We start from the raw sequence: 11,525 nt of genomic DNA on the forward strand, positions 1-11,525 counted from the left end.
CACACACACACACACCACCGGCGCCTGGTAAATGATGCCCAACTGAATGCCTCTTTTGACTGCCACCTCTCACACAGAAACACATTAAATGCAACCCCAGATGCAGTGACCCGGAGGTATGCATCGACAGGAGTCGCACAGTGTCACCCCTGTAATTCCGCTCTCTCTTCCGGATAGATCTTATCACTCACATCTCTAACTGCCATTATCAATCTTCCCGGTGCAGCCTCTGCATCATTAGGCGAGAGTATTTCACTAAGTACACCAACATAGGTTTCATGTCTTTCTTCTCCTCCCTTGCATTTATAAGTCCACTGCAGGCTGGCACATTGCCAGGCTGTGCCAAGCAGCGCAACACTGCCACCTAAAGGTTTAGTACCACCACCCATCAAGCCTGACCCACTGACAGCACCCCCCCCCCCCCCCATCCCTCTGCACTCTCTCTTCTCACTCCTCTGCTGCTCACTGTATTTGTCCACGTGTGTTCCATTAGATTAGAACCTCGTGTTGTGTAGTGGTGCTTTATTAACAGAAAAATTAATAAGGCTTTGATAAAAAAGCAGCATGGATTATGTTGAAATTTGAGGCTCATTATTGGTTAATCCTTTCTGAATTGGATGTGTATCAAGTTCCAGACAAGCTTCACTCAGTTCGCTAGTGTGCTTTGAGAGGAGCCATTTAATTCAAGCTTAGATGATATGGCAAAGCCTACAGTGACATTCGCACTACCAGCGCAGCAGACTAATTATTGACTGTTGTTATTGCTGCAGGTGTTGAAAAGGTTACAAAGTCTTATGTGATTTTTACAATACACACCAAAATAAAGGAAAAACAAAAAAAACAAAAAAAACAAAAACATGAATACACTGAAGAGTTCTTATGAGGAGGGATGTGAAAGATCGACTATTTTTTGGGAAGCAGAATGTGTGCAGCACTTTCTATGAGGAAAACAGTAATTTGAGTAGATAGGCAAGAAAAAAATGTTTCTTTCACAGAGAACATTGAGTCACAATTAATGTTATGTTGGTACATCTTACCAGTGATCTAAGCCGGGTGCTGAATAGACATAATATGGCAAGGCAATCACTCACCCATTCTATTAAATATGAATTAAATATATATTAATGACAACGCATCAGTGTATAATTATTCCCCCCAAATTATGCGTGTATTAGTCCATAATCAACTCCATTAATTAGCAGTTGTTCAAGTTACTTTTTCTCCTTTGTAAGTTTGAGAAACAGAGGAACATGCTGAAGCAGTGTGTCCTGTACTCCCTTGCTTCACAGTAACTTGGAGCGAGTCTCTAATCTAGACTGGCACTTTAGCACTGTGGCACAGGGCAGTTATAGGCAGTACTTATAGACCAGTAAAAGTGCTCTTTTACCTGCTGTCTGGTGTGCATGGGCCCCTTGGTCTTGAACCCTCCTTGGGAACTGCACTCTGAGGCACTGAAGTGGTCGGAGCTCGTGGAGGACCTCTTGGAAAGGGTGTCGCAACCCCCAACAAATGTGTTATCCAATGGGAGCTCCTGAATCACGTGATGCTTCTTCACGGAGACCGGCGTGTCGGCCTTGAGGTGGAAGGCCGACTGCGGCGAGGCGGACTTGTAGTGCCGGGCCAGGTCTGGGCTGCTGGGTTTGAAGGTGGTGGTGGGCGTGGCGTTCCAGTCAAAGCGGCCAATCCCCTGCTCCTCCAGCTCGGTGGGCAGACTGATGGTTCCGTTGATGGGCTCGTGCGCCGGGTCGTCGGGTTTGTTGCCCTCGATGGTGACAAAGTTGAGCAGCGAGCTTTTGGGGGACTTCCTTTTCTTGCGCTTTTTCTTCTTGTTCTGCTTGCTCTCCGTGTTGGGCGACATCCACTCAGCCCCCTGTTTTTTCCTCTGTGCAGCTTTGAACCTGGACGTGTGGCGGCAGCGCAGCAGCACAGTGACAAATATCACAATAATCACCACTAAGGCACCTGTAACAAAGGCTATAATTATAGTTAAATAGTCACCGCTTTGATAAGTTTCACTGCTTTCGCCAATGTTTCGGTCAATTGGAGTCTCCATGGTGCGTCGAATGAGGTCATTGATGAGTGTTGAGTTACCCACAGTGTCATTGACATACAGAAAAACCAGCACCAGCGTATGGAGAGACTTAGGATATCCTAGATCACTGATATTGACCACTAATCTGTGCAAGCCTATGTCAGTCACTGCGGGCTTCTCCTCCAGCGTAATATTCCCTGTGACGGGGTCAATTCTGAAGAGGCCTTTGCTGTTTCCGCTCACAATGGCGTATTTGAGTTCCGCATTCATCCCTGTATCGCCGTCCACTGCGAACACCTCCGCCACCACGGACCCTGGGATGGAGGACAGCGGGACGAGCTTGAAGGAGGTGTTGGACGGCGGATAGATGACGATGGGTGTGTTGTCGTTCACGTCGATCACGTTGATGGTCACCTTGGCGGCCGAGGAGCAGACGGGTTTGCCGCTGTCCACGGCCCTCACGTCGAACGTGTAGGAGCTCTGCTGCTCCCGATCGAAGGACACGTTGGATTTGATCACGCCGGAGTAGGGGTCCAGGATGAAGTTCTCGTTGTCGTTGAGAATGGAGAGAGAGACGGCGGCGTTTTCTCCAGCGTCTGAGTCTGTCACTGTTATCACACCCACCGTGCTGTATTTAGGAAGATTCTCAGACACAAAGAACTGAAAGTGGTTATGTGTGAACTTTGGGTTGTTGTCGTTCTCATCCAGCACAGTCACAATGATGGCGGCCTGCGTCTGCAGGGGGGGCGTCCCGTTATCCCTCGCCGTTACCGTGAACAGGAATCTGTCCTGATCCTCGCGGTCGAACACCCTGGACGCGGTCAGGACCCCGGTTTTGCGGTCAAGGTCAAAGAAGGAGGCGTTTGGTCCCAGCTGATACACGATCTCGGCGTTTTTCCCGCTGTCCTCGTCGGTGGCGCTGAGCGTAGTGAGGAACATGTCGCGTTTGTTGTTTTCCATTACAGCCAGCTCGATAACGGGTTGAGTAAAAATAGGAGGGTTGTCATTCTCGTCCTCTAGCCTCACTCTCACCAAGGCAGACTGATTCAAACTGGGTTTCCCTGAGTCAGACGCCACAATTTTAAAGTTGTATTCCTTGGTTCCTTCGTAGTCGAGCAGCGCCGACGTCTCCAGCAGATACTGGTTATCGTACACGGCTTTGAGGTGGAAGGGCACATCCTTCTCTATGAAACAAATGACCTTGCCGTTGATGTCGGTGTCTTTGTCCGACACCGTGATGAGAGCAATCTTGGTATTGATGGGATCCTTCTCCGAGAGGAAAACCGTGCCATTAATGGGACTGATTATGTATCTCAAGTCTATATTAGGCGGATTGTCATTAACATCAGTCACGTTTATGGTCACAGTGGCTCTGGCAGGACTTGAACTGCCATCACTAGCCAAAACAGACAACTTATGAATGGCGGTCTCTTCTCTGTCCAGGGGCCTCTGGACTGTTACTAGGCCAGATGTTGTGTTCAATGCAAAGAGCCGCTTGGTGGCAGGAGACACCTGAGTCCCAAAGACGTATCGTATCTCTGCATTTGCCCCTATGTCTGCGTCTGTGGCCTGGAGCTGCACCACAGACGTGCCGATAGGGGAGTTCTCTGGTATGTGCACCTCTATCTGACTCTCTCTGAACACCGGTCTGTTATCGTTAACATCCGTTACTGTAACTTTCAGGATGGCCGTGCTGGATTTCTGCGGCGTGCCACCGTCCTCCACTTTGATCTTCATTACATATGTATCCTTCTGCTCTCGATCCAGATTCTGCTGCACAATCAGCTGAGGCCACTTCTCCCCCTCAGGCGTTTCTACTATGTCTAAGCCAAAGGCATTTAGCCCATTGATCAGCTCGTATTTGTGCACACTGTTGGGGCCAGTGTCTGGGTCAGTGGCAGAAGGAATAGCAAAGCGGCTGTTAATGAGCGTGTTCTCGGGGATGGAGATGTTGATCACAGGAGACGGGAACATGGGGGCATTATCATTTGTGTCTTTGACAATTATTTTGATCTTAATCAGCCTGAAATAATCATTAGGCAGAATGACCACTTCGATTTCAAAGGAGCACTCGTTGTCTTCAGACGAGGGGCCGGGGCATAACTTCTCTCTGTCGATCCGGTTTGATGTTGTGAATATCTCACCGGTGCTGCTCAGAACTCGGACCAGTGGGTTGTCTCCTGCTTTGGAGACCAGCCGGTACACGAGATTAGCACTTGCTCCAGTGGCAGCATTTGTATGGGAAATATTTAGGTCCTTTGGTATGTTTCCGATGAGGACGTTTTCCTGCAGCTCCTCTCTGATGGGGTAGATCAGTTCTTGGGCTATTGAAGGATCGAGCCATATGCAGGCGAGCAGGGAACCCAACAGGTAATAGTCTTTTAGATCCATGACAGTGTAAATGTGCTTCTTCCAGCCTTCACAACTCACAGGTTTCTTTCTATGAAACACTGTTACAGGCAGTGACTCCTTGTGTGAGGTGGCAGAATCTTCCACAGAAAACCTATAAATACATGACAGAGTTTCTCCTCAGTGAAATAAATTCACCATGCACAGTAATTAAATTTAATTAGCAAACACCCCCTCCCTACTCTCAGCTGTTAAATCTCCTTTCAAAATTTTTTTTACATAATTTACTATTAAATATGCTCAAAGTGCCCATAGGCCTTAATCAGCTATTCATAGAAAAAAAAATCAACAAAACACTGCAGCAACAATTTAGGTAGCCATTCATGCCTCCTGCTCTCTTTCCAAATCACCCACATTTTATGGTCACTTGAAAATTTCTGCGCCTCGAACCCCCATGGCCAGAAAACTTCACAACACATTACACATTAATTTTACACTTAAATTGCCAAAATTAAAGAGCTTTCACCGTGTGTGGGCTGCTAAACGAGTGAGTGCGCATGAATGAAGCCCACGAAATAAGCTCAGTCAGATTCTGAATTCTTAGTGGGCAACTGAAACCCATTTAGATCCTACATACCCGAAATCCGTTCCAGCGCAGGAGGAGAAACTGGAGTGTGTCAGCTCATAGTCTTCTCATCCACAGAGCCTGCGAGCTTATTCGGGTAAAGATATCCTCCTCAACAGAATCTGGCTTTGGGTCCGGGAAAAAAAAAGAAAAGAATCGCCCCGCAGGAGTAATCAGACTCGGGAAGAGGTTTTGCGTAAAAGCAGCCGGTCGCACAAAGTGGGATGAATCAGAGGCTGCATATGTCGCAGCTCCTTTCCTCCCATGGAACTTCAGGCACGGACAGGCTCTAATTGTAATTGCGGTGATGAGCGTCGCTCTCCGGCGGACACAGCCAGGTGGTCAGTGGTTCGTGGTATCTTCCATTAGAGCGGCTCCCAGCACCAAAGCTCATCTCCCGCAATCGGCCCCGAGGAAACCGGCGTCTTCTCCTTCCCGGCTACCTGTTAAGGTGAAGCAGCCGCAAGCGGAGACACCCGTGTCCCGTCATGTCTCAAGTTCACGGAGCTCCATCAATACCCCGCCGATGCAGACACAAGGTTAAAAAAAAATCACGAAGGCATTTAGTCAGAACAGGAGAGTGAAATGTGAGGCTCGATCCCACTTGGAAACGCCGATCTGAATGTGGAGGCTGTGAGAGTGACACCGATGCGCAGCGTGTATATGCCGTTTATCCTTGCACTCTCACTCCCACAGCAGAATATCTTGCACTAACTCTGTGTAAACCCATAGGAGGAGTGGTGAAGTAAACCACACCGACCCCCCCGTACCTCTGCCGACCCTCGTCATTGGACACCGCCTCTATCTTTCAGTGGCGTCGGCAGCCGGAGCCGCGACGGGATTGGCCCGACGTCACGTCACTTAATGCGGACCGGAGCGATGTCCGCCGTAAGATGCTCTGTGAAGATGCTGCAGGCTGCAGAGACGCTTAACCAGAACCCCGAGGCTGGAGGAGGAGGGGGGTGATGATGACGATGATGATGATGAAGCTGCTAGTGCTGCTGATAATAATGTGGAAAAAGAGTGGGTGTCCTCTAGCTTTTTCGCAGTGAATGATTATATAAAGGCAGATAGCAGTCATTGGCTCCAAAGGGACGCATCAAAGGCACACGCCAACCTGTTAGGCTGTTGTCAGGTAGGCTACACTAATTGGGGTGGACACAAATGCCACGAGAATGAAGTGCATTTAGAAGGACGCGTCGCAGCGGTTTGTTGTGGATCTGACTTGCCAGGACTGAGCACAGGAATCCACAACACGCGCCTTGTGTGGACTCACTAGTGACACACTCTACACAGAGAAGCTGTTGTCTAAGCATACTCGCGCGGGGTGCGTGTCCACGCACCGTCCGCCACGCGTGACACCCCGCAGCCGCTCGTCGGCGTTTGCTCGTAAGAAATAACCTTGACAGTTATCGCCAGTCGTCAAAGTCCAGTCGAGAGCAGCGGAGCCTGTTTTAAGTTCACTGCCTCGTGCTGGAGTTGCGACGACGTGAGAAAGCGGCGATGTGACTTCTGAGATACGCACAACAGCGAATGATCTTCCTCTACACATTTCAAAGGCGCCGGAGGAGGCTGAACGGTGAGACTGAGCCGAGTTAAGTCCAAAATGACATGTCAGTATGTGACACGAGGTAACTAGAAAACAGGAGCTTTAATAAAATGGAAATCAGAGTCAGCCGCACAGATCCAGCCATTATTTAATACCCGCCGCCCCCCATCATGACTTAATTTCAATGCAGTAGATAACCCTCAATTTCATCCACTGCTCCCGACCAACGCAAGCTGTTGAGCTCCAAGCTGCGGGTGCGCTGCCGCGGTGAACACTGCCCTCTAGAGGCGGAGCTGCGAGCTGCGCACCCTCAGCAGCCGCGAGCGACACGACGCACGCTGGATCAGGGCGCCCGCTCGTTCTCCTCGACGTGTCTGAGAGGAGACAGCGGAATCAGCGAGTCCCTGAGCAGCCAAGTGCTAAGTGCACGGTGAACACAGTGCTGGCGAGTGATGGGAGTGGTGCACCGGACACGGGAGCGTGCGCTTCGGGTGGGAACTCGCTGGCAAACGTCTCCTGGGACGGTGGCATGTTGCCTGGTCAGCGGTGCATCGGCACAAGCAGCGCGGTGGTCTGACCTTTGTGCCTCCGGTTCAGGCCTTCAGTGTCCTGCGCCGGTGGCAGGCGCTTTAAGCACCGACTTGTCACTTCAGTTTAAAGTCTGACACCCTGAAGTGGAGGGAGAAGTGATAACATAACTGTCTACAGTATGAAACACTTCCCTGCTCTGCCAACCAGCTGGAGTCATTAAGAACTCATCACTCGCTTTTACTTGCTCAGTGGGAGCGTGTCTTGAGTTTATCTGAAAAAAAAAGGCGGCTTCTGTTTACTGGACACTTCCAGCAGCGAGAGTGGTCTTAGTAGCGTGTGTTAAAGGAGCGGCGCTGCACAGCAACAGGGAGTGTGGCTCAGATGGTGCACTTTGAAGAGCCTCATCCTCCAGCATCCACCAAACCTCCACACGTGCGCTATGGCCGCGTCGCATCAGGGATCGCTGGACTCCAAATGTGCTTCAGGCCGAAGGTGGGACTTTACAGAAACAGTTTTACATTTCTGCTGCCGTTAAGCGTCACATGACCTTGACACAGACACCAGAAGTGGCTCCCAGCGAACGGAGCGGGTGCGCCGCTCATAATTCTAAATATAACCTCTCTCTCAGGTTTGTTATCTCCTTATTTAGCCTGTTTTGAACTGACTGCAGCTAATGTTTCTGCCAGTCAAGCTGCTCACGAGTGATGAATAATGTAGTATGTTAATATATGCTCCAGGTCCAGCGGTGTGCGTCCTGCAGTCTCGAATCGAGAGCCTAAGGGAAGAGTTCAAACCTGAGGCCTCTCGCTTCCCCGTGCACCAGGTGCAGTCAATCACACTGTTCACCTTGGTTTGATTCTCACACTGACTTATTGACTTGTTCATGCTGTTGAATTGGCTTCATGAATAATACAAGGAACAAATATGTTTATCTTTCATGTCCATTAAAGTACAAGGTCAAGCTGGTAATTTATGTATTTTCCTAACTTGAACAAGGTCTGGGGAGCTGATGCAGGAAGAGGGAATCCTTTGTGTGATAACTGTGATGTGAACAAAAGTGAAAGCTACAGGACAACATAGTCACACAAGACACAAATATCAAAACCTGCTTTTATGTCACCTGTGTGTGAGATGCCCACGCTCTGATGTCACACTAACATGTCACTGTTCAGCAACATGAGGGAGAACAGTGTTTTAGGCAAATGGCAGCATTTTCACTGAGCATAATTCTTTACAGCTGTGATGGAAGTTCATTTTTTTTCTTTTTTACAGGTTCAGGAACCTTCGTTTAAAAGCACAGGTGGAACAATACTTCACGAGGCGTTGAGGAATGTTAAAAGTTAGAGCACTGTTTCAAAGTGCAGTTATGGAGTCAGGAGAAGTCCAATGATCCCAATGTAAATCCCCCGTGTTGTTAAAAATAATAGTTCAAAAGGAAAACGTGAGAAAATAATTATAAAACCTGCTTATTTTATTATTTACTTCCCACCTTCCTGCAGCCAGCTCGCTCTCGGAGAGAAACACCAGCGGGGTCATTATCGCATGGGCTGAATCCTGCTGCCTGTGATACTGCACCACCTGCCAGCTGAGCGAGTGTTGGCTCTTAAAACCGGATTCGTGCGATAATCGCGTCGTTTTACGCATGATCAAAACTCCTCTAAACACTTTGTCGTTTGCTTACTTTCATCGCCCACTGTAACGATGCAATTTGGTAAATTCCTACAGTTTAGTTCTCCCTTTCTTCCCCTCTGAGCTCATCGGTTTCACTTGTTTCTTTTGTCAATATCATCAAATAGCCGCTGCGGGTTTTTAAGACCTTCTGCCTTAAAACCCCTTTTGCCAGTGCAACTTCTCTCAAGAGTGGTAATGACCGCATGCATAATTGGCATCACACACGCTGCGGACCCTGAATACTAATCAGAGCATCTAATTATGCATCTCCAACTTAAAGGTTTAGATACATGGGGGTGAATATTTTGCTAGGAAATGTTTTCTATCACTTTGAAAGAGATCCCAGTCAAATGAAAACGTTCCTTTGATGAAATGATGTTGCATCTCCTAACAAGGTAGTAACAAGTTAACTTTGATATGTTCAAGGGAAGGACTGGCTCTAGGCCCATGAGTTCAATGTAAATGCTTCTTCAAGGTTATTTTCTGATACATCATAAAGCAACTGCGACGGCCACCCATGGCTCCCGCTGAGCCTTTCTAATTATTTTAAAACCACGAGACGTTTGTCATACAGCTGGTTCACTGGCTGACAGTTGGCATTTAAGATGTATAATGCCGTTCATAATAGTCCTTTGGATATTGATTGACACCTTGGTTGATCAAAAAAAGATATCCTGGGTGGATTAGTTTCACAATGCAAGGTTTCATACCTTCCCCTGACTGTAATTTGCTCTTTTCCTTCGCTTTCTATCTGTCCTCATTTTTAGTTCTCCCTGACACATTGGAATTACATATCACTTTCCAGACAGTGCAGCGAAAAGGTCAAACATTCCCTCCGATTCTTCTTCTTTTTTACTGATGTGAAAGTCAGAAGCCTGTCTGTAGTGGCTGAAATGGATCCTGGTCAAAGACTCTGCAAACCAGGGAGAGAAAGTTGAGCAAGATTGTTCCCTGCTTAATGCACTGGCTGATCTGACCTTGTCCGGTATGAATGGAGACATAGCAAGATATAAGATACTTGAGGTAAAGTCCAGCGCCAGAACCTTTTCAAATCCTTCCAAGGAGAGATGTGCTGGGGCCAGTTGAACACATCAGGTAGTTCTGCATCTCCCACACACATGTTTGTGAGACTCTGACAATTCACACCTTTGAAGGGTGCATTTATTATTGCCCAGGTGACTATTTTTAGTAAGCGATGTGTGTAATTAAATGCTGTTTCCATAGAGATATGACGTTAGACGTATTGTTTAAGGCTGCAAAACTTCTAAAACAGGCTCCAGTCAAGAGTGAAATGTCTGCAGCCCGTTTAAAAACCGCCTGGATCAATCTGCACATTGAAATCATTCATTTCAAGAAGCAATTATGACTCGGGCAGAGAAGGCATCGTGTGACAAGAGAGAGGATGCCAAAAGTTTTCAGTTGGAGATCCTTGTTCACAGAGCCACCAAATCAAAATTAGAAATGCATTATTTCTGTCTTTAATGCTCGATGGTGTCCAGTATATGTGTATATGAGTGTTGGAGTTACACCAATGCATCCACCACAGTATTAAAAAGAGGCTCATCTGTAGAGTATAATATACTTTAGCTTGAGGAATGAATATATTAATATTTAATTTTTACTCAATTTTTTACACATCCTGTCTACCTGATTTGCTTTATATTTGGGTTCAGTGTTTTATACTATAAAACACTGTAAATGCTTAAAACTCTTCACTCACCTTGGTATATACAGTATGTATACTACTGAATACATAGATTTAGAGAACATTAGTGTAGGAGACTGACTTCATTCAATCTGGTATAATGGTATGTATGAAATGTCTTCAAACACACCCAACGGATACGTAAACGGCGAAAACAAACCCCCGTTTGCTGATCTGCGCTGTCAAAATACTGGGATCAGCTTGTAGGTGTGCAGTCATTGTTTCAGCTACAATTTTATGTAAAATACACCCACTTATCAGTTTAATTACAGGTCTACAACAGGGACTAACTCATTCCCCCAGAATAAGACGCCATAGATTTGTCCTGCAATTACCAAAACAAGTTCTAATGTTGTGTATGGGCACTACAGAGAAAGAGAGCAATGAGGGTTAGAAAATGCTGCTTGTATTCAAACCATCAGACTCCTCAACAGAAAGTCTGACCCTGACTCTGTCGTGTACACAATACTGCATTCACATTATATTTACCAGTTTTTAACTTGGAAGCACTTACAGTATCAAGTGTAAGTTCCAACAGGGTGCTTTTCATCTAAAAGCTCTGATACGTTCAAGGCAATAAAATAATAGTAAGTCGAGGTCAAGTCATAAAACCAGTTGATGTGGTGAATGCATTGCTTCTCTACCCCTATATGGCCAGCACTACATAAGAAGGCACACTTAACAGTTGCTAATTGTATTACTATGTCTATAGCACCAGTAGCATGTGGCCTTGAATTAGATATATGGTATTTCTGTAAATGAATGACAATGACAATCATTCTTATTTCCAGAGGCAGTGCCAGCACATCATTTGACAGGAAACACAAGATGTTAGCATTAAAACAATTGTCCAAAGGGATGATGAGCCGACTTCCTATTTATGTTCAGGGATAAGTTGCCCAATTAATAATGTCCCTTTCCTCTATGGCTACTTTACTAAAAGCTCACATTCAGCTGTGAAAACAGTGTCATGTGTTGTTGTCATTCATTCTGGATGGTGTGATGTGCGATGCAGGAGCTGTGGACGATCACGTCTGCACGGTGAGTGCAACAAACGAGGATG

At 46.9% G+C, this 11,525-nt stretch overlaps 1 protein-coding gene across 9 annotated transcripts in view; it reads right to left on the minus strand.

Moving 5' to 3' along the window:
* The window catches only part of LOC114852519 (protocadherin-9), a 162,274-nt gene extending 156,530 nt beyond the window's left edge, over nucleotides 1-5,744 (minus strand). For 6 of the 9 annotated variants that reach the window (XM_029144991.3, XM_029144989.3, XM_029144990.3 and 3 more), the window contains exons 1-2: nucleotides 5,019-5,743; nucleotides 1,388-4,535 (exon numbers count right to left, since the gene is read on the minus strand). In XM_029144991.3, the coding sequence (XP_029000824.1) occupies nucleotides 1,388-4,423 (3,036 nt within the window). In that variant the 5' untranslated portion in view covers nucleotides 4,424-4,535; nucleotides 5,019-5,743. Of the gene's footprint in view, nucleotides 1-1,387; nucleotides 4,536-5,018 lie in introns of all 9 variants that reach the window. The other 3 variants (XM_055507620.1, XM_055507619.1, XM_029144992.3) reach the window with 1 other exon arrangement.
* Nucleotides 5,745-11,525: the final 5,781 nt, after the last annotated feature.

The sequence above is a fragment of the Betta splendens genome, chromosome 3 (genome assembly GCF_900634795.4).
Source record: "Betta splendens chromosome 3, fBetSpl5.4, whole genome shotgun sequence".
Classification (NCBI taxonomy): Eukaryota; Metazoa; Chordata; class Actinopteri; order Anabantiformes; family Osphronemidae; genus Betta; species Betta splendens.